This window comes from Anoplophora glabripennis, unplaced genomic scaffold, assembly GCF_000390285.2.
Source record: "Anoplophora glabripennis isolate ALB-LARVAE unplaced genomic scaffold, Agla_2.0 scaffold691, whole genome shotgun sequence".
Lineage (NCBI taxonomy): Eukaryota > Metazoa > Arthropoda > Insecta > Coleoptera > Cerambycidae > Anoplophora > Anoplophora glabripennis.
Window position 1 is genome coordinate 211,685 of NW_019417023.1, and position 25,052 is coordinate 236,736.

At 30.4% G+C, this 25,052-nt stretch overlaps 1 protein-coding gene across 1 annotated transcript; it reads right to left on the minus strand.

Annotated features, from left to right (window-relative positions):
• Positions 1–4,875: 4,875 nt before the first annotated feature.
• On the minus strand, positions 4,876–24,874 carry LOC108911127 (O-acyltransferase like protein-like). The gene is made up of 13 exons (XM_018715964.1): positions 24,695–24,874; positions 23,691–23,767; positions 21,352–21,491; positions 21,074–21,288; positions 20,602–20,687; positions 15,967–16,160; positions 14,245–14,417; positions 13,522–13,690; positions 13,266–13,459; positions 11,681–11,828; positions 7,367–7,547; positions 5,184–5,326; positions 4,876–5,118 (listed from the first exon to the last, which is right to left on the minus strand). Exons 2-13 carry the CDS (start codon positions 23,746–23,748, stop codon positions 4,972–4,974), a joined length of 1,848 nt encoding a protein of 615 aa, XP_018571480.1. The 5' UTR covers positions 23,749–23,767; positions 24,695–24,874; the 3' UTR covers positions 4,876–4,971.
• Positions 24,875–25,052: the final 178 nt, after the last annotated feature.

Sequence of the window (25,052 nt, forward strand, 5' to 3'; positions counted from 1 at the left end):
TCAGTTCAGTTCAGTCGGTTTTTAGTCGTCGCATCAAAGGGATGCAACAGTACTTTCTGCCACATGTTGCGGGGTTACCCTTTTGGCCGTAACGTTGCGTATTGCACATGTGATTTTGTCTTATTTTTTGTTTCGTCAGTCTTTTGTACATGGTCTGTTTTCTGCAGTGTCTAGGAAGAGTGTGTTTTTCTGTGTTTGCACAAAATTAGTCGGGTGCATTCTGACGAAATTTTTATAGAGTCCACTTATATGTTGGAATTTTAAATCCGCCAACAAACTTGATCCACTATATATCGTCCTACTCTGATACAGTTTTGAGATCCACCATCGCGGAGATTTTCGTTTTTTATTCTTCAAAATTGTATGATGAATAAAAATATATGACGCTGCTGCTAACTGCAATTGCAGTGACGAATCCATTATTGCAATCAGGTTCATACTGCGAGTTTATGTTCCTGTGTCGTCTCGTAACCTTATTTTGTTACGTTGCGGAATGAATGATACGACCAAAACCACACATACTTTCGCAGCGAACCGCGTCACCTTTTGCAACAGGCCATAACATGTTCGTTGTTACGTTACGGAGCAATGCCACAAGTGGAGCGACGAAACTTTTTCTGTGTCTTAAAAAGTAAATACATAGGCATGTCGAAATTAAGTAGAGGAGAAGGTCCGAATATGGGCCCCTATTTTGTTTTTTATAGATTATTAACAATTTTTTTGACAAATACACCTAAAAATTGAGACACACTTTGTCCAATAACTCGTCTACAATAATGAACGCAGCAAAGTTCCAGAAAGATAAAAATACTGAGATATCAGTTAAAATATGAAAATTGAACAATATCTTGTATGAGGGTAGAGTGTATGAAATATGGGCCCCTATCAAAAATGATGCATAAGTTTACGTTTAACAAATGAGACTTTATTTTCTAGTAAAAAACTTCATATATGATTACACAAAAGAGTAATGGCAACAGAAATTAGAAAGAAAGAAATTATTTGCAAAAGTCACAAATGTAATTTTTTTGTTATTTACGCTATCCATAGCCTTTATCATGTCTTTGGAGTTCCATTGTTTCCTTAAATTCTTTGGTAAAAACTTTTGTTTGTTACGTGGTATGGTCAACCTGGAAAAAGAACTGAATTCAAAATCAAGGGAAAATATAGGCCCTGGCCCATATTCGGACCCACAAAAGGCCCATATTACCAGCATTGCATGTCATTCAACAATAGATACCTATTATTTGTAGAGTTTAAGTGAATCAAAATATTTTTTGAACAAAACAAACTTTGATCTTTATAAAAAATATCTAGGTGAATATACAAACATTCCTAGCCACTAAAAATCGTATAAAACATAATAACAACTTACCTTCAGATAATATTCAGAATTCTAGAACACATTCACCACCACCTGTTTCTAACAATATAAGAAATCAACTGCACAATGTCGGTAAAACAGTTCGCTACTAGGTAGCTGTCTTTTAAAGTATTATCATTGTTTAAGTAAATAATTTACTTATACAATGGTATTATTCAGTGATACCGATAGATGTTCTAGTAGGAATAGCCATGGGGCCCATATTAAGTACATAGCCCATATTCGGACCTTCTTCTCTACTAACAAAACATGCATTACATCTTGTAGTAGAAACAATTCGTCGGTGTTACCCAAATGTAGATGAATAATAGCACAGACCAAGCCAGTGTTTCTCAAATCCCCGAAATGTATTCGTCAATTCCACCAATAGTGTCCTGGCATTCCAAAACCTCCACAACCCATTCTTACACGATGAGGGACATAGTTAGAGGCATCACTGCATTATTTTAAACATTTTCAAAAAATAAAATCCGTAATTTTACAATTCGATGCTAAAGAATCCGCTGCTATTCGGAAGAGCTAAATAAAATTTCAAGATAGTCGAGTTGAAGCACAGTTGGAAAATATTTACAACAATTACATTCCAATTGCGCATGCTATAAAAAAAACTTACAAAATACTGCATTATCGTTAGATGAATCACTGCAAATAGTAGATGACATACAAACAGTAAGTGAAGAGAAAAGTGTTTACCTCAAAGAAAGTTTGACAATGTGTAAAAAAAATCCAGATTTCTCCAGATTAAGATACACTTCACAACTGCTTTTAGAAATTTCATCAAATATGCACCTATAACGTCATTAGATGTCGAACAATCGTTTTCGTTATATAAAAATATTTTTTCTCCTTCGCGGACATCGCTGAAAGAATCTTCCAGATATTTAAAGAGCTCATCCATATTTTTAATATGGAACCGGGTAAGTATTCCACAATATTATAAAATTATTATAAACGCATTAGGTAATCCACGCGCTTAGTTATAATGCAAATTATTATTAAGTATAACAAAAATTTATTCCAAAATTTCACTGGAGAAGATAGCAGCTAGCGAAGTGTTTTCTACAAAGATATTTAATAGCTGAACTATTGAGGGATAACTGAACAGCGACAACATGATGTAATAAACTTGGCTATTTATAAGTATAACCCTTGTGTACAAGGGAGAAGAACGAGCAAAAACGGCAAGAATTGACTAAAAGCGTGCTGACAATCTGACACAAACGTTTTTAAATGTATCTTTCTTCTCTATAGAATACAATTGACACTTTATTTTATTACAATTAAATATACCTACATAAAGACAAAACATAACTGAGGATTTTCTTTACTTTTTTTTTTGGTTTTAAAGGTTACAAATTAGTTTAAAATGGCATTTTCCATAATCATTTGATATATAAAATTATCGCCATTTGGCTACTACTAAAACTACTTACTAACTTTAATTCCGTTTAAAATTTCAAGCTTAGAAATTACATCAATATTCCTATAATTTGCGTCGCTTATACATATGCTTATTATTTCTTGAAATAACTAATTTTAATTAAAAAAATTCCTTCACGGCTTTTGTCTTAAAAATAAAATATAATGAGTCCTTGGTTTATAGAAAGAAATCAAATAATTTAAAATTTAAGCTATTTTAAAAACAGGCTATATCTAGATATGGAATTACAATGCACAACAAATTTCTCACTAAGTACTATAATGTAGATTACTATTATTGCAATGTCATGTTTTTCATTCTTTTACATGAATAACAATACAAGAAATTGCAATATCATGTTTTCCATTCTTTTATACAGGATGTTTCAGTCATGATGTCATTATTTTTAACCACGTATTTGGAAGGTCTAATAAACACAGACAATGAAAAAAATGTTTTTTCAACCTTTTAAAAAATAAGCAAATTACCCCTTAACATCCGTTAACTCGGTGCTCCACTACGTGACAGGAAATGCGCAGGCGCAGGCCGGCGGAATACACAGCAATTGTAGGGAAACAGCTGATTTCCTAGTCGTCGTCTCGTCCAGTTTAGCAATTGCTTTCAAAATCAAAATGCAATGAATCTCAACTTTATTAAAACTTTATGGACGAATGAGTGAGTGTTTTTTGGCCGTATTTGTTAATTAAAATAAATAGGTACCATACAACTATGAAAAGTAATAAGTCACGCATTACATACTACAAACTGAATAATTACCTACTTGAACATATTAATTTTTCTTTATTTTTTGAGTATCCTGCCACCTGTGAAAAGGATCAGTCAACGGTTATTTTTGTGAAAAAAGTTTTGCCTAACCAAAAAAATCTCACACTGCAAAAAGCAGACAAATACAAAATACAAAAACACATCACCTTATATCGAGCACTTTAAAAAGTTGTTAACGTTTTGAAAATTCACTGTTTTCGTCATCTGAACTTATTTTGACTTTTCGGTCTAGTTACATTTAGGTACAGCTTGAATTAGTTTTCTTTTGTCTGTTTCCATAGCTAGAGATATTAAATGATGTTTGTTCTATTTTTATTTAGATACTTCAGCTTTTATAATTTGTATCCAGCAAGGTTCCAAGTTTACAGAATAATTTTACACATATCTTTCACCATTCAACAAAATAATGGCTCTATTTTAATTTACTTTTAACGGTATTATATTGCTTTTCCAAAATTTTAGTCGAAGCTCATTAAATTATAATGACCTTTTTTACCCAAGCGTAATCGCAAATTTTAGATTTCTCAACTTCTCGTTTTTTAATGAAGTTTTTGTGTTGATTTATTCTAATATTCACAGGTCGAAATGTCTCTCCAGGATAATGTTTATTACATGCACAAGGTGAGACTTCTTTTTATGGGGATACTTGAAGACCAAAATTGATCAAAGTCGATGAAATGGTCTAGAAGAGTTAAAATAGTGCATCAGAACGGAGATTGCAGAAACAATCTCTGAAGTTCTAGAAAAAGATAAAGAAGAATTTACTGCCCGACTTTCTCATTGCAACATTGCTGAAGGTAATCAGTTTGAACATTTATTGTAATTTCATTCTACATAAGTAAATACATAAGTTTGGTTGACCTTGTAGAAATAAATATTCAAATAATTATACCGTTGGATAGATGATTAGGAGACCTTTCAAATGAGGTGTCCAATACCCCTGTTTACATCATTACGTCAACACTGCTGACGTCACGGCTCTTAAACGTAGTGATAAGGATTAATATTTTGTAAAAACTAATATAGGTTTTAGCTAGAGGTGCAGGAGTAAGTTTTTTTAATGTAAAATTCAATATTTTTTTTCCTTGTTTCCTTTCAATAAAATAAAAACCTTTTTATAAAAAAAATTCACAAAATAAAATAATTTAAAACCAATTCGAAATGTAATACTTAAATTCGCTTCTGAGGAAGGATCTGAGTAAACAAAAGACAAAGTAAATTTTTCATTTATTAACATGAAATTTTTATAAATAATAATATTTTTATATGATACTTTTCGTTTTCTTTGGAAATAAAATATAATATTATTATCTCTTAAATTTAATTCAAATAACAAAATTTAACAGAAGTCAAGATTAATTTGTAACAGTAAATCATTCCGTTACTCTCTTTTCCGTTGTTCTTTCCTACGTGCTATTTGTGGCAAGAATATTTTTTGTAAATTAATTCCTGGCTGCTCGAATACTAACGTGCAGATAATTCCAAATATTATAGCCAGGGGTGCATCAAAAAGCAAATAGTATTTTATCTGGAAAAGGAAAATTCAAAATTTTTAAAACAAACAATCGAAATCGTGAAATCAAATTTTATTACCAGATTAATAAGTTCAAACTGCATCAACGAATAACTTTCAATTCCTTTAGAGAATATAACATAAAACTGAAAAACGTATGTGCAGAATGAGAAATTACTCATCAGGACAACACATTTATTTTCACATATATGTTTGATAAGACCTAAAACAAAAACACGGATTAACATTTTTTTTTAATTAATTAAATAATTTAAAATATACGACGAAACCCAATTGGGGAAAGTGAAGACTACGAAAATAAACTAAAAAAAATCACTTATTACTTTGGTGAATTGAGTTTTCTTTAAATTAAAGAAAATAAGCAATAATAATTAAAATAATATTTAACTGGCAACTTTCTATGAAAATATTTTCGGTTATGTCGGAAGTGGAACGGTGGAACAGTTTTGTTCAGTACATTTCAAAACATTTTTTTTCATCGCCTGTTTTGAAAGTTTGTTGAATCTGGTCGTAAGAACTATTTTTTTAAATTCTACTTTGTATTATTAACTAATAGTCCAGTCGAGAAAGGCCGAAAAGTTACTGTTGGTGACATTTCTTTGATAACTCGGAAATAACTACACAGGAATACTTTAAATGATAAGTGCAATAACAGGCTAATTTGCTGACAAATTATTTTATCAGGAAAAACAGTTATTAACAATATAATCGTGAAAAAAAATTTTTTTTGGTAGCTTTCTTTAAATAAATCAGCAGAATGACTGTACGAAAAAATGGTTAGGGCATGATTTTGTTCGTAATAAAAATAACTAGCAAAACTTTTTGTTCTATAAGGTTTTATACATCCATCGGCATCTGAAACCCGAAACTTTGCCAAATTTGTTTGAAGTTTTGGTGACACTTGTTTGGTATACACATAGTGAAAATATGCAGAAACCAAAAGCAATTTGCAAAATTCAATTATCTTAATTTTTGCAGTTTTGGTAAGGTTTTATACGTCACCCTAGTTTTATACGTCACTGTTTTTTTAATTTTTGGAAGAATATATATGTATATTTATAAAATATTCCATCACGGTAGATTAACCAGCACAATTACCTACAATTAAAAAAATAATAATTTTCATCGTTTAGATCATAAGCTACTTAACATTTTGCGCCTGTTAGCCGTAGTCGTACATTATTCAACATATCAACATAAAACAAAATCGTACGTGTGGGGTAAACCTTTAACTTTTCATTTTCGAGCGCGAGCTCCGCTCTTCGGCGCTTGTATACTATTAGAAATATGCAACAGTAAATTTAAACAATTGTTTACTTAAAGTTAAAGGTTTACCCCACACGTACGTTTTTGTTTTATGTTGATATGTTGAATAATGTACGAGTATGGCTAACAGGCGCAAAATGTTAAGTAGCTTAGGATCTAAACGATGAAAATATATATTTTTTTAAATTGTAGGTAATTATGCTGGCTAATCTACCGTAATGGAATATTTTATAAATATACATAAATATACGTCCAAAAATTAAAAAAACGGTGACGTATAAAACTAGGGTGACGTATAAAACCTTACCAAAACTGCAAAAATGAAGATACTTGAATTTTGCAAATTGCTTTTGGTTTCTGCATATTTACACTATGTGTGTACCAAATTTCAAGTGTCAGCAAAGCTTCGAACAAATTTGGCAAAGTTTCGAGTTTCAGATGCCGATGAATGTATAACACCTTATAGAACAAAAAGTTTTGCTCTCCTGATTTTCGGCTTTAGCGTCATTATTGTATATATATTGAACTATAGTTTTCGAAAGTTTTATCACTTTTTGTTTATAATTGACATTTTTACAGCAACTTAAAAAAATTGGCGTTTTATACCGTTTTTTCAATCTCACGGCTTTGTTATTGCAAATTTCGTAATCGGACCACCGCCATTTTGTAGCTATTTTTATTACGAACAAAATCATGTCCTAAGCATTTTTTCGTACAAAGTCATCCCGCTGAGTTATTTAAAGAAAACTACTAAAAAAAATTTTTTTCACGATTAAATTGTTAATAACTTTTTTTCCTGATAAAATACTTTGTCAGCAAATTAGCCTGTTATTGTACTCATAATTTAAAGAAGGCTTGTGTAGTTATTTCTGGGTTATCATGGTTTGACACGGGCTGAACCTCTACCAACTGGACTATAAATGAATCAAACTCATCGTGGAGATAGTGTTTCATAAAAGCACATAAAACATATTACCTCCCATTTTGTGTGACATTCCTAAAATGCCTATTCCGATGCCTAAAGAAAACAGGGGTTTAACCAAAGCACCCAAAATTGCTGCTCGAATCCCTGTGAATTCATGTCTTGCTAAAAATATGACTGCACACGGTAGGCCAAAAAATATTAAAAACCACAAAATGGATATAATCTTCCGATTCTAAAATAAAACAAACGTTAACAATATTCCTAATAGATTAAACAAGGGGCTAAAATAAGTTAATTGTACAACAAGAGCGGGTATGATGTCCATATCGCACGAAAACGAAGCTTGAGTAGGCGAAGTTCCAATCGTTCGAGTGCGATATGGACAATCCGCTCGAGTTGTATAGTGTGTTTTTCCTACGATCCACCAAAAATAAAAATAGAAATAATAAAAACTAATTCTTGAAATAGTTAATTTATCTATTTTTTATAACAAACATACAGTTATTGAAATTACAATTAATATAAGTCTTCTTTATTTAAATCCGTGAATACATTTTCTTTATAGGTAGATGACATAAACCACCTAGACTGGCTTATAGAGCGACTTTGGTGAAAACACTTTGGAGCCTGATTTGGAGCCCAGCAGTCAGTCGTGTCCTAGCATTTGACGTGTACGCATCGCTGTGATTTCGATAATTAGACGTTTTATCATGGGCAAGTGTATTGTAAAACATTGTATAAATAGAAGTGATCGAGTTGGTGAAGAGAGGCGAAAAGTTTCCTTCTTTAGGTAAGTAAAAAAAAGGAATATATAAAAGGTAAATATGTACGCCATTTTTCGGTTAACGTCACAAGTTTCCAGGGTTAGCTTTATAATTTTGTTCGCCCACATAGTGTAGTGATTAACGTGATATTGTTATTATAAAATAATGAATGAATTACTGTAAAATATTTTTAGTAATTATTTACTTTATGCGAGTCTTAAATTTTTATGAAATTTTACCAATTCCCGTCATTTCGAGATAGCTGAAAATTAATTAAATATTTTTTTCAATTAAAAAAATCGCAAACAAAACTAATTTCAGATTCAGTATTCGTACAGTCAATTAATTTTTATTAAAGATCGTGGTTGTTTGACGTATCCATCTCGAGATGTCGTAGTAATATGCTAAGAAACAGAAAAATTAATAAAATTTTTAAATAATGATGAAAGCAGAACACCTAGGCTACAGAAAAATAAAATTGTTTATCATGTATTAAAAAACTTTCTGAATGTGAACATATTTGAAAATTTGCATGAACATCAATTTGATAATTTGCCTAACAATTGTAATCATTTAATAGAACTTGTAAGGGCTGAATGTGAAAAGTATATCGATGTACGAATAAATCATGAAGTCAAATTATTTAATTCGGTAAAATCTACGAAAAGACAAATATTAAATAAATTAATATTATTTAGAGGACAATAAATATATTTAAATTATTTTGTAGTTTTATTTAATATGACACTAAAATATACTATTTTCTGAATTACAAACTTAAAATTGAATATTTGTCATAAGATGCAATATAATGTTTAATAAGTATGTAATAAAAATATTACTTAATCCGGATCTGCTTAAACATGCGCGTGATCAGATTGCCTTCCACACTCCACTTCCCCGGATTTTGCATTCACTGGTAACCGTGCATTGGAATTAGATACGGCCAGTCTAGGTGGTCTGTGGTAGATGATATTGATGCTAATACATTAGGTTGGATATTTATTTGCGATGTTGATGGGTTTACTTCCCATTTTGTGGCATCAACTGATTATACGATGATAGTGGCAATTTGTTTTTCTTACTTAAGAATGTTCTATATAAGTTTCCATTACTGCTGTTTCCAGCCATCAAAATTTTTAACTGCTAGGGTGTCACCCACAGCATCTACAAGAATAGTGGCGTCTGAAAGTCGGAAACAATGTCCTGTATATAGATTTGCATTAAGTAACTTTAAAAATTCATCAATTACTTTGGGTTGATTACCAATTTTGTTGATCCCAATTACTTGTTTCGTTTATTTACCCTTTTGGTAGTGCACAAAAATTGTTCCACATCAGAAGGTCTAAGCAGCATATATTTTTTAGACAGCTCGTAAAACATAATTACAAATGATCGATCTGTTTTTGTTATAATTCATTTTATAGATCCCTTATATGGCTTATCCTCAAATTTTTTAATTCCTGGCGACGACATCCCCCAGAAATACCAAAAATTAATACCACTTAAAATTTTATCAAAATTTAATATTTAAGAAATATTTATAAAAAAAAAGTGTTCAAGGGTCCTACTCGTTGTCGGCAGAAACGCATTCACTTCGGCATTTGGAGCCTCCAGTAAAAACTTTTTTTTCAGATGTCAAGATTTAGGCTTTTTTAGATTTGTAGCCCGCTGATTGTAATTTCAGGAAAGATCTCAACTTAGGGTGTGGCATGTAAAATCTATAAAAATTAAACTACAGCTTCCTGATATTTCTAATAGTAAAGTCTTATATGAAAAAGTTCTATCTTCGCGTTTTTTTTTGTAAATTAAGGTTAATTTATTCAACGAAAATAAAGGACGACCTTGTGTTATTTATTAAAAACTTTGGAAATGTTTTTATGCGACCCGAGATGCAACCTCATGATTTAAGTCGGTATAATCTAATACTAAGAATACTAAAAGAAGGTTTGTACAGTCAACTGAGTTTGTACTTGTATGGAATTCATTATTCACTTAATTATTAAATATTAAGCATCGTCCATCGACCCATCAGTGTTAAAAAGTGAAAAATTCCATACAAAAGGTTTTATTTTGTAATTCCACGATAGTGACAGTGTAATTTTTATAAAGAAGTAAAAAATAAGAATAGCGTGCCGATTACATAAAAATGAGATTCTTATTTCTTATTTTGCTTAATTTTTTAGTTTGTGCACATACTAGTTTTACAATGAACGGAGAAAACAATGCATTTACTATTTCCGAACGTGGCGATGGTCACAACGTCACCCCCCGTGTGCAAATAGAATCCTACAGTGGGTTCAACGGCTGCGAGATACGGTTAGTGTTATTTCACGAGGAAGGACGTGGTCACCAAGTGAACCTTAATGTTGAAGATGTAGTGTTGGAAAATCTTGACGCGAAGACCCCACAAGTAGTACTCGACGACTCGCACAGCAAGTAGGAACCTCATCTCGTACCGTACACCGCAACTTAAGGCGCCAGCTGTTGCAGCCCTATCATCTGCAACCAGTTCAACAGATTTTACCCCCGGATTGTGATCAACCAATGCGTTTTTGTTCCATATTTTAATGGAGTTTGTTTAGTGCACGCAGTTGGCAACTACAGATGCTTACGGATGTGGTTTTGTTTGCGAACTCTTGCAGTAACAAACAATGCATTTAAAATAATAATCCACCTACCTATCCTTTTAGCAAGTTGTAAAGAAAACAGTGAATATACAGGGTGGTCCGTAAGTAATGGTCCATAGAGACATACTACATTTTTTACTTCAAAATATTGCGATTGGAGCCATCATGCCTTAATAAAATGTTGATAACAAAAAAGATACAGGGTGTCAAAGTTGGAAATTAAAAATTGAATTTTCGTAATAATTATAATATTTTTGAGTGTATGAACGTGAAAATTTAGGGGTAGATGTTTTTGTATACGAGAAATCATAATTTGTTATCTATTTCGATGTATCTTCTAGAGGGCGCCACATACGCCGTGTTTATGACGTAAATACGAGCATAATTTTTTTATCCACAACGTTAACGCTTCTTTTTTTTAAANTATATATATGTGGAAGTAGGAAAAATTATATTTTCTTAAATTAAATAGTGATTTGACATTGGCCAGAAACAGCAAATCTCAATATCATGTTATCATTTGAATTGCAATAATAAATGTTCCTTTATTTTTTAGAGGCACAGATAAAATATCTGTGGATTAATATTGTTCGAGAAAAAATTGTTACAAAATTGTGTCGTAATGGCGAAAACTGATGGGCAAACACACAGCTTTGAAATAGTCTTACTCCAATGGTTTTACCCTCGGATTACATCTAAAGTATCGAGAGAGGGCTAAAAATTGCACTTTATGCCCTAAAATCAGAGACTAACGATGCGATAATAAATACGATATACGATAATAAATATCACATTCAATAAAAAACCGAACAATAATAACACTATACACTTCTTGCATATCCTATGTTTTTTCATTAACATTGTACCATACCAGAACAAAAACGTAAATCAGTACAATTCGATTTTAAATATTTTCTAACTACTACTGGGGTGCTATATTACTTAATAAAGAAACAGATGAGAAGACTTACCTTGTTACTAACGATATTGTTATTCTTGGATTTTGTATATGCAATTCCTAGTAATATGCCTACTAAGCTTGTAGTCCAGTTGGAATATGTTGAAAGGTATAATATCCTACATGATTCCGATCGTACAAATAAAAACATTCTAGTAACACTGTTGGTGAAAACATATTTTAATTTTGTTACATAGGCTGTATATACAGGGTGAGTCGGGAGCATCGCACCACACTCCAGAAATTGATTCTACACGTCAAAATAATAAGAAAAAACTTAAATGTTGTTATGCGATTTTCATTTGTTTTCAAGTTATAGCGTAATTACAAATTTTAATAATTTGTAATCAGCGTATGACGTGTTCCAAGTTCAAATGTAGGATATTTGTCAGTCGTTTTATGTTGCAATAGTTTAACATTTGATTACACGTTTGTACTACCAAACTGTTACAAGATGTCAAGAACTTATTCAAATTTAGAGTATGCAAATGTAGTGTTTGTTTATGGTTTTTGTAATGGGAATGCTAATGTTGTTGTTGAAGAATATCGTCAATGGTTTCTACATCGCAGATGTCCTGATAAGAATGTATTTATCAGAGATTTCAACAAATTGTACGAAAGATGTTATGACTACTGGGAAGTTTTCCTTCCCAGTGGTCATAACATCTGAACGAGATCATCGACAAAGTTTAGAAGAGGTGGTAGAAAATATTCTGGGTCTAGTAGAAGATGATGCAACTACCAGCTCACCAAGAATTGCTACTCAATTGGGCATTCCATAAAAAAGAGAAATAAAAACCCTCCACGAGCAAGACTTATACCATACTTGTATCATGTACAGAGAGTACAACACTATAACCGGAAGATTATGCTAAGCGTATCGAGTTTTGTAGGAACTCTCATATGTGATCAGACAAAAAGCCCACGCAACATTCGTAAGTATTTTTCACCATAGGTTTTCGGTAAACCTATGATGTAGCATGATCGATAGTTATTTAATTGGCCTTTTTATTTTGGAGAACGACTCACAGGAGACCACTACTTAAATTTTTTACAAAATGAATTACAAGTACTACTAGAGGATGATCCTATAGACATGAGAATGCGAATGTACTACCATGGATTGACGGCGGTGGTCCTCCAAGATATCCGGACCTCACACCACTAGATTATGGGGGCTGGTTAAAAAATAAAATGTACAAAGTTAGAGTAAACACTCGGGAAGCATTAATTCTACTTATTAATAGTGCAGCACTTATTAAAGAAAGATATGCAGCAATCAGGCGAACTAACAGACGCCCTTCGTAGACGAAGCAGAAAGTGATTAGTGGTCAATGTTGGTGTTTTTGAACGTTTAATCAAAGAACACTATGATTAATAGAATTTCAATAAATTATTATTTTTTATTGAAATGTACGTTATACCTTGGAAACAAATGAAAAAATCGCATAACACTATTTGAGTTTTTTCTTATTGTTTTGATGAGTAGAATCCATTCCTGGAGTTTGGTGTGATTCTCCCGACTCACCTAGTTTTTGTAAGCCGTTTTATAGTCAATGACAATCTCATTAAAACCGTAGCAGTGGCAGGGTACTTACTTATGATTAATCCTATAAATTGTATCCATTTCTTTCATATATATAATTGATCCGTATAGTAAACAAGAAAAAAATATTAGGAAACTGATGATTTTAAACTCATTGAGTTTAAATTTCAGAATTAAATAGATGGTGATAGTTGTCATGATATACAGTTGAAAATCCACAGACAAATACCACGAAGGAGGATGACACTGTAATAAATATCATAAACAAATATATAATGCATCAAAGATGAAGAAGAAAGAGTACTTACTATTTCTCCGAGATATAAATAATTATTTATCAGAAAAAAAGATTGCCACCAGTTAAGCTTACATGCTCTTTGAACCATATCAATGGCATCAAAATTAATAGGCCCCCTAGCTAAATTATTCCAAGTAGATTTTAGGAAAAGTAGCATTGCAGTCGAACATACACCAATTCTAAAATATATTTTTAGGTTACAAGTACTAATTGTAGCTACTGCTGTTTTTACCACAAACCTAAATGAACCAAATCGTGTCATTGGTTTTATTTTATATATAATTTTACAAAACGTTTGCAATGAGAAATATTAGACCAAGATTCAGTGTCATGTTGTATCATCAGAGATAATTTTTTCAGAGTTTCTCAATTCTGAGGTACATAAGATATTAACAGCATTTAATTTAAAGTTTTTAATTAAAAGTATTTGATACAATTTTTTTTTAAAGAACTATGTTTAGTTTGTAAATGTCAATGTCCCTTGATCAGGATTGATCTAGTTTAGATCATAAATTAATCTAAAACAACACAAAACAGCAACGAAATCGTTACGTATGAAATGACAACTATTATACATATAATACTATATTATGTCCGTTTCAATATTATGAAAGCGTGTCTTGGCGGGGATTGCTATTCAATCCGTTTTGACCAATAATTATTTAAATTACTCTTAGTAAAAGGTCTGTATTATTTACACACTAAATGAAAAATGCAATAAATTAACTCTTACCTAATGAATCTATTAAAGATGAGAATAAGGGCTTGACTAATGGTGAATTTTCCATGACTTCTATAAATGTTATATATTTGAAAAGTTACAATCCAAGAAGATATAAGAAAAAACGTCTGCACAAAAAAAACACTCATAGTTGTATAATTTCGCATTATGGAGTTATTGAACAGCTGAAAGATTGGTAAATGAAAATCAAGATTCAACATTTACAATATTTTACATGAGAGCCAGAAAAAATCAATCAATATTGAAAAATTTACTACACGTATCCCCAAATACCCAGATTTGAAAGTGTTACAATTTGAATTTTGTTTCTACTAAATATTATATTTATTAAAGTTTATTACTCCAGTTTTTACATCAACTGGACAAGATGTTCGACTAATTTAGCATATATTTTTTAAAATTTATATTCAAAAAGTATAGATTATAATTAGTTAATCTGCAAATAATTTTTTTTATAATAAATATTTTTTTAATATTTTTTTTTCAACAATTTTGTCAAAATAATGAAAACGGAGCGCTGCAAAATGCACGGAAGCCATGTTGTGACGACATACCACTCGTTACCGGCTAGCTTACATTGTTGGGTTTAATCTTCATCATATCTCTAGCTATGGAAGCAGATAGAAACAAACAAATTTAAACTATAATAATATCTACTTAAAAAATCATTACAAATTTTAATAGAAAAAATATTGGTTTTTGAAAACGTTAGCTCTAATTATAGATCTTACTGTAAGAAAGAAATAAGTACCAATGCGTAAACTGTTTAAGTTAGCAATTTTGTTGTCATCTATATAAGTTAAAGCGAACAGTTCACATAAAGAATGATGATTTACCCAAAATATAACTTATGATTTATTATGATCTATTTATGACGCGAAAATGAGATATGTAAACGTGTTCAGAAATTGTGAATAAGTGATTTCAACCACTTTATATTACTCCCACAGATTCCCTTTAAATCTATGCCTGCAAAAATATCATTTTTCTAAGAAATGAACTTATCTCCTTCTCCCAAAGTACCTACATTAAATTAAAAAATATACTGATGCGTGTTTTTTACTGTTCACTTTTTTCAGTGTGTGATTTTTGGTTAGGCAAAAATAGTTCAATGAACATAACATTTGATTGGTCTTTTTGGTGCAATAATTTTTCGTTTTCTTTTGTAAGTGGCAAAATACTCTTAAACTAGGAAAAACTAAAATTGTATCACAAGTAAGTAACTTGAGACAATAGTTAATAGGGTACCGAGCTGTTGGGTTAAGTCAATAGAGTGGTGTGACGTCAAAAATGACCCGCGAACAGCATGGAACCATTCAAATATTTTAAGAATTAGAAATTATTTATTACAATTAATTTTAAAGCTATCGACCTGATTTATTCACCATATGTTTGGAGGTTAAGTGTTTACTGAAAATGTAAAAATAAATTATAAATTAAATATTACTGAATGAACCCATTATTAAAAGCATTTATTTTCTTATAATAGGTATGTATCAAAATAGTATATAAATTTCAAACTACTGATTAAAACTTTTAACAATCGCTCAAAAAACACCAATGTATCTACTAAGTACCAAAGTAACCACTTAATAATAGTAAGAACAAAGGAGCAATTTAAACACATCTAATTGCTACAGTAGATAGTGAATTATATTAATAAACATAATTATTGCAATTCTAACAGTTCTGTTAGAACGTTTGAATACTTACTATTTCAAGGTCGTTAGGATTTGAGATATAAACTATATTAAAACTCAGAAGAGTGTGCACACTGATAATTAATAACATGTTATAAAATCGAATTCCTTGGATTGATTTTAATTTGATGTAATCTTCATTCCCATCAGTATTACACATTTTCCTCCAGTTTGAAGATAATGACAGTGCTATGATGGCTTTATTCTCTGTAAAATAGGTCACGATTACTGTTGAACATCTGTAATCTAGGTTACTTTATTAAAAATAATAGAAAAGCAACAGTGACTTTAAACAGATTTATTGGAAATTATCCTGAAAGGCAACCACAACATGAAATGATTTAAGAACAAGAAAGAGATAATAATAACTGGGGCAATCAAATAATAGATTATTTCAACAACAATCCAATATCATCAACAACTAGGGTTACCAGATCTATTTCATGACAGACCCGGAGACATGACCCGTTTTTTGTAATTGATGTATAAAAAAAAATCTGGGAGACAAATAGTTTGAACAAACCCGGAGAAATGACATGTTAACCCGGAGCCCGAAGATGTACCATCAAAACCCGGAAATCTGGCTACCCTATCAACAACATGTAATAGAGACATATACATCGGGATTATTATTCAGATTTTAAAAAAACCTCTAAATAAAAAAGTTACAGACGATTCTCGAAAACGCCACATTTACTTTTTTTTAATACATCTGTTTATTGAAATAGGTTGACCCTAATACACCGTTCAATATACATGTATCTGACTAAGCCTAAAACACATTAACTACATTATACCCATAACTTACACACACACACATATATATATACACATATATACATACATATAAAAGCCATCAATAATCAGTTAATTAAATTTCTTAGTCTACACTTAAAGGAATTCAAGGACTCCACATTTCTTACCTCTAGAGGGAGTTTATTAAATTCATTAAAACCCTTAAAGAATAAAGAATTCATTGTACCTCTATAATTTGTTTTAGAAATATATATGTTTCTATTATTTCTTATATCATAATGATGGACATCCCCACAAAAACAACATATTTACTGAAATATTCTGGTCCCAATCCGTTAACTATTTTATACACAAAAACCATAGTTGAGAAATACAACTTCTGTTCAACTGACAACCAATTTAAAGTTTTTAACATATTTACTATCGGTGTACGGCGGTTTGCTGTTAGTATGATCCTCATGGCACGATTTTGCAGTTTTTGTAATTGATTCAGTTTATTAAGATTAAACATATATAAAACTGATGCACAGTAATCAAAATGTGGCTGAATAATTGAATGAAATACTGTAATCTTGGTTTGAGTTGTTAAATGCTGAGATACTCTGCCAAAAAAATATAGTTTCTTAGATATCTTTTTCTGCGTATAATCCAAATGGTAATCAAAGTTTAGAAAACTATCCATTTGAAAACCCAAATACTTTATATGGGATACTATATCTATATTCTCATTACTTATATGCAGTTTAATCCCAGTCACATCCATCATACGATACTTATATTTAGCTGTAAATATTATGGCTTTAGTTTTCTGAATATTCAATTTTTGTTTATTAGCTGTAAAATATATTGCTGCAGCTGTTAATATCCTATTTGTTTGATGTACTGCTTTCTCAAGGCTAACATCACTGCATGCTATGAATGTATCGTCAGCAAAAAGATTAATAAATTCACAATCTATAAAAAGTTCGATATCATTAAGGTATAATATAAAGAGAAGAGGACCCAGGACACTACCTTGAGTTAGAGAGGTAGATACCCTATATCATTGTTTATTTCATTAGATACAGCTTCATTAAAACGAACTCTTTGTTTCCGATCTTTCCCAACGCCATACTGTTTTATCTTGGCTAACAACAATTTTCTGTCCACTGTCTCAAAAGCCCTTTTTAAGTCCAAGAATATCCCAATCACATACTTATTATTGTCAATATCATTCTTTATTTTACATAGGGTTAATTGAAGAGCTGACTCACAAGAATGCTTTTGTCGAAAACCAGACTGAATATTTATTAAAATGGAATTTTTTTCAACATGTTCAAGCAACTGCTCATACACCACTAATTCAAGTACTTTTTCAATTGATGGCAATGTATTAACCGGTCGAAATTCATTAGCTTTAGTTGTATTAACAATTTTTTGTATTGGAATGATTGTAGAGACTTTCAGTAACTTCGGGATCCTCCCAGTACGCAGCGACGTATTTATAAAGTTAAGTATAACATGGCCAATTGCTTTAAATATTTCCTTTAACATTTTGGGGTTCATCACATCATGCACAGAGTATCTATTATCCAAGTTATTTATAATCTTACCTGACATAGTTACTGTCCTAAATTCATCAAACGCTGGATACAAATTATAATTATATAAACCATACCCGTTTCCATTATTGGCGATAATACTATTTGTAATATCTCCAATACTATCAACAAAATAACCATTAAAATTTTCCGCAATCTCTACATCATTTTTTAGTACCCTAATTTCTAATCCCTCATCAAATGAAATATAACTATTCACATTTTGACTATTTACATTAACTAAATTCTTCAAAGTTTTCCACATTTCCCTTGTATCATTCTTAAACATATCAATTTTGTTGAAATAATATTGTTCTTTTTTGCGCTTCAGAAGATTGACAACACTATTTCTATACACCTTAAAGATTTCCCATTTATATTGTTTTTCATTATCCGAACAGTTTTTAAAAGATTGGTAAGCTCTATCACGGTCCTTAATTTTATCAAAAACCTCATTATCAAACCAAGGAATTTTAGTTTTATATTTACAAGTTTGTATAGGAGCAATGTCATCAACTACAAAGTTACAATTCATTGAAATCTCTTGAAATATCCTTTCGATATCAGTTGTATCTAAATTCCAGTCACACATCATTAAGTTTGTTTTTATGTTGTTTAGGTTTTTTTCGCTAAAGTTTCTGTATTTCTTTAACTGATCATTAGTACAGGAGCAATCACCCAAATCAACACTCAAAAATGAATTATCTGTTATCTTAGGATAATCATGCACATGAGCTATTATATTATTTTGATTTGTTAATACATAGTCAACTAGTGTTTCACTAGTAGCTGTAACTCGGGTAGGTTTTGTTACAAGTTGACTTATACTATACAGTGCAATTAATTGTCTTATTTTATCAGAATAGAAACTAGATCGCAGCAAATCAATGTTGAAATCACCTACCAATACACATAACTAAAAAGAACTTAACTTTAAATAACTCAAAAACCTGAAGGTCTGCAAGCGCCATTAAGTTAGCAACAGAGCTGTCTAAAACTTTCCCCATATAACCATTTTCTTATCTCTTATAGTCTCTAAGATTACATGCATCACTAAAATGGTCCACACTGTATAATATTTAATTTTTTAAAAGTACCTCCGTTTTCTTTAATGTTTCAATTAAATTTGGCTTAGAGCGGTTCCTAGGGTAACTGGATACGAGCTTATTTCTTGCCATTCTTCTTGTTGTTAGGAGATCTTAAGATAACGTACTTAAGACATTATTTGAAATATCACTTTGTTATTTATTCATGAAAGAACTGTATAGCTAACCTCTGCAATAATGTGAACATCTACTAATTGGTAGTTATGGCGTGCTACAAAATATTATCGTTGAGCTCTGTCAATTATTGCTACAATCAGTTTATAAAAAATGAAAATAAATTATTCGCCATTGAAATGATTATTGAGGTTTACCACATTTTCAATACTACAATAATGTGGTCAAAATTCATATTTGCTTACTGTTGTTGGCTACTATCATTCACTTACAAAACTTTAGAACTCGTTGCTTTTCATAATAGAAAATTTATGAAAAAAATTATGCTTACAACGTCAATAATAAACATATTTAACGCAATATTTGAGATACACTCTTATAGCACACAACGCCTTTCAATTTTTTTCCGTGTTGTTTTACTATATTTACAGATATCCCAGTGTTTGTTCGAATTCAATTAAATTTCTCTCTTTCGTTAAATTTGTACTTGAAATCAATATTTTTTTTTATTCAATTTAGACCAATCAAACATTAAAAAGTCAGTGATACATGGATTTTTCAATGCAGTACAGGGAAATTAAATTTATAAATAGGGCTGTATCCCAATAGGTGTTAGAACTTAAAATATTTATCTAGAATAGTGCATTTGAACGATTTGCAAAAGTACATCTTTATTAAAAGAAATAAAGTGATATTTCAAAAAGTATCTTCATTTCCTCACAAGAAAAATTTGGCAAAAGACTGGTTCAGGCGTTCTAAGGGCATTTCTGCTTTAGACAAAAAAATAAGTTTACATTTCACTAGCCCAGAAACAACTCTATAATTTCATTAGTATTCTTTAGTGATGTAATCCTAAATGAATTGAATAAAAACAAATTTTTTGAAGGTCTGTAACTTTTTAAGGTATGTATGTACTCTACTATTTATAATGTGAAAGAAATTAAATTATTTACAGATAAATATCAAAATATTTGATATAAAGTTTTGAGATTATTCCCAGTTAATATTTTGGAAAATTTTTTTATGGATTCTTGAAATTATGAAATATTTCATTACTTATTTATGTGCATGATATAATTATACTGTACTTACTAGTGCTTCCAGCTGTACTTGTCCTTTTCCATCTATCATACATTGTAGCATATATAATTAAAAGTAAATATGCTATGAAGAAAAATCTAAAAAGTCGGTATATGTTTTAGTACACACTATAATGCGTTTAAGAAATAAATACATTTCATGAAAAGGATGACATATGTAAGATGTGAAAATAGGCAACTCCCAATAGCGTATAAGAATAGAGCAAACTATTTAGGAGAAAGAAACAAAATCTAAATATTTACGCCATTTTGGTTAAAAATGTTAAGCTACACAATATATTTAATTGATTTTCTATAAAACTCTTAATTTTTACTTCTCCCATCGCCATTTTCAGCCAATGCATTTATCTCTAAAATATCCATTCCCTTCAAATACACATTCAATTCCTTTTTTAGCAAAGTTGATTTAAAAACTAATACTTTACTTATTCTCTAGGTAAATCATTTAATTAATAAAAACTTACAGTAACAATTGATCATACAAAGATATATTAAGATTATCTTTTGTATTACAAACGATATCTTCTACTAATACAGTTAAATTATTTCCAGTAAATTTCTCATTTATACGAAATTCAGAAAGCTTCTTAGTCGAATTCAAATTAACTTCTCTTTTTGGGAGACATATAGCCCTGTGAATAATAGTCCGGTCATAGCTGTTTCTATCGCTGATAGAATCCTAGAAATTTTATATATTAGCAATTCTTGAATGATAACTCACTTCAGATCTATAACAATTTACATTAATCAACTTCCACAGACTATTATTTTCATATCCGTTGTTCGTTAATCTTGCATCTACTTTACAATAAAAATCATTTCTTTCGAAGCACCCTAAGTAATCTTCCATTTCATAAATAGGTGGCAAATTTCTATGGTTATCTGAAATATGGAAATAACAATAAGTACACTAGGTTATTAGTATTCAAATACTTATCCTAATTTTCATAGAAGGTTGCTTAAAGAAGCAATTTTTAAAATAGTATATTAATTTTGCCTCCGGGATATATTTCCTATTAGTCTTTGTCCAAGGTGGTCAGAAATAAAAAATATATTTAAGTGACTAGGAATAAAACTAGATTAATTTAAAATATTATATTATTATTATTACATTATAGCTTATAAATTCAACTAGACAGTTATATATGTATATAAATATTTTGTTCTATACAGGCACAAAAAATTGTTTTATTTGTAGATAATTCAACATTTTTAGGATATAAGCAAGTGTGGCATGGATATATCTAGTAGATATATGACGCATGATACATGAATTGAAAGAAAATTGCGTCCCAAAATCTTCTTACAAAAGTTAAAATTTTAAATAAAAAATGTATAGAAGAATTTCTCAATATTTTTACTAGATCGATTTTCGACCTTATGTACTTTGGAGGTAAGTGTCAAAAAAATGGCTTCTTTGTCATGACCTTAAATATTGCGATATTCTGGCAATATTAGAAATATTTAACAAGTTTCAAACCCCAAGTGACAAACTAATAGAATTATAGAATTTATACAGGGTGATTCTGAACTTATCCAAAAAAATTTGGGAATACATGCGGCATGAGAAATGGAGCCAATATCGTAAAAAAAATTTTTGTAAAATCCTTATACTTTCCGAGAAAAAAATTATTGAAGTTATAGTACATTCAACGACTACATAGCTGGACAACTGTAATCTCTAGCGTCATTCGCAATGCGCGTGGAGAGCCACGTGGCCTCAGCGACTCCGAATACTGAAATCGGATTTTGCAATCGTCGTTGCAATAGTATTTACCTGTTATCTGTTTAATAGTTTTTTTAGTAGTTAATGTCAAAAATGGGTAGTTAGTGTCAAAAATGGTTTGCGTGTATAGCAACTCGGAGTTCATGGATATCGTTTTAATTTATGGTGAAGCATTTGTGATATGGTGAAGCAAGACAACATTTGTGTTAGTTCGTAGAAACAGAGTAAGACGGACAAATGTATTTACACGTTGGTGGATAAAATTTTGAACAATTGTTGTAACATCGGGTATGTCAAATGATTTTATTATTTAAAAACACAAATTAATAATTGTATTAATTAATAAAGGCAAAAGCAGTTGAATTTGCCGATATAAAATAGGTGCGATGAAATTCTATTTACATATTTCTTTCCTTGCGAAAGTTTTTGTCCGTTTTTATCACACCGCCATGCCGGTCGCATTGTGCGAGGTCAGGTTTTACAGTGGACCAGTTTCCAGTGCCGTACAGAAGTGTATTTTTAAATCTTTACAAAATTGTATTTGTAAGGGTCCCCTGTACATCCAGAATCATTTTTTGGATAAGTTCTGAATCACTCTGTACATTTAAATTTATAGAACAATATTGACTTTTATACTTAGTAATTAATAAATTAAAATTATATCAATGTTACTGAGCATGCACATTAAAGATAATTTTATGTAAGCGAAGTAGCCTCGCAACAGGATATCATTCAAGGAAAGTTTGATTATGGTCAAGAGTACGACTATAATAAACCACTTGAAGAAAAGTATACTCGATAAACACACTGACGCAATATAACACCAAGGAAAACAATAAATACTTAGTAGAACTGGAAAATGCCAAGATTAAACAAAACAAAAGAAAATAATACGCTAATGGTGACAACAATAACATATCAACAAGAGTTCACTTGCGTATGAGGTTATTCTTTCCGAGCATGATCATTAGGAATAACACGGCTAATGTTAAATTTTTACTTTATTTACATTTAGGAATATTCCTTTATATCGCTGTTTGTAAGTTTTAAGCACATTAGTGTACCTATTTTACGAAACACGTGTTCTTAAATACTTCCAAATCCTTGTAAAAATAAATTAATTTGAAGTTGTTCATTTTTATAGTATCTATGTAAATAGTACACAAGGGTCAGATTCGGTCTGGACAATTTCAACTATGACAATTTGTTGCGGGGTTTTTAGTGTATATTTGGTATTACATATCATTGTCATTGTATGCTGGTATAACTTCTTTTTTGTGTATACATTTTGAGTGAGATTTAAAAATTATGAACACTTGTAAATTACAGAATAAAATTAAGACTGAATTTCTTACCTGAAGATACAAGGGAGAAGTATAAAAAAATGATAAAGGTAAATAACGTGGTATCCATTACGAATATTCTATATGTCCTGAAACAATAAAAAAGACAATTTCAAAATAGATGTTTTAGCCAATTACACAGGTCTATTATTCAGTGAGAGCAACAGAAAACCACATCTATGTACCTAATTAAAAAAAGAAATAACAGACGGTAATCGTATGTCCGTCCAAAATACTTAGTACCAATGTTTTTGTGTACCAATTAAGTTTATCATTACCTTCATTTTTATTTTTACTGAAAGATAAATTAAATTAAATATTATAAAAGGATAAATTATTATCTCAAGTTACATTATTGCTGTTTAAAGCAGTGATTCACAAACTTTTTGAACTTTCCTTGAACTTGAAAATTGTGCTTACAGCAGATATGGATCAAGTTTGTTCAGTTTGAAACAATATCCTTAAAAATTTTTCGGAAGGAACACGATCGTGATTTTCTAACATGGGTTTAGAAAGTTGCTTTTTTTGTGATAAATGCTGCCAATGAAAGCAAAAGTATTCTGAGTAAAAGGTTTTTACATTTTTGGTACAATTTGCAACGTCATATTTGTGCGAAATTATTTTTTCATCGATAACTTATCAAAACGAAAGCGAGAAATTATCGTGAATTAGAAAATGAGAGAATTCTGTATTTTAAGATATTTAAGATTTAAGAAATTAGTTTCGAAAAATACGGTTCATTTATTTCTCATGATTTTGATAAATAAAAATGTATGTTATACCTATTTTAGTGACTATTTTGGTTAATAATAATTTTAAGTAAATATTTTTTATTTTGTATTACATTTTTTTATGTAAATGTTTATTCGTGGAACTCATTTGTGTTCAATGCTTATAACTAATAAAAACCAACTAAGTTTCTAACTGATTTTTGATTATAAAATCTCTTGAACCTAGAATGAATAATTTGTGATTTTTGTGTCTCAGTCGGTGTATAATTGGGTACATGAACTTACCTTATATAATATATTTTTCTCAGTTTGTCACAACACAGGCCTTATTAATATAATGGATGTTTTTAGGTCTATTATGTTTCACAGAAAAACTAAAACTATTATGTCGTATAAATAAACGACATTTTAGGTCTTAGGAAAACAGCACAAGGCCGCCTACGTAGTAAGGTTGTTGATTTCTACTCAAATGTTACCTACTGAATCAAACAACATTTAGATGCAGTTTGCTGCATCAGCATATACAGGCAGGTCTAATGTGGAGTACACGACAATTATATCTAGGTGGAAAACGAAATACAGCGTGGTAAAAAAGTTCTGCATAAAATTCATATTTTCATTAAACTATTTTTTTTCCAAAAAC

Coding starts and splice junctions, on each gene's coding strand:
- LOC108911127 (XM_018715964.1), bottom strand. CDS start 23,748: ATGGATACCACGTTATTTACCTTTATCATTTTTTTATACTTCTCCCTT. Junction 13,691..14,244: donor ATCTTTAATAGATTCATTAG/GTAAGAGTTAAT, acceptor AATATATTTTAG/AATTGGTGTATGTTCGACTG. Junction 5,119..5,183: donor AGTTTGAACTTATTAATCTG/GTAATAAAATTT, acceptor TTCCTTTTCCAG/ATAAAATACTATTTGCTTTT.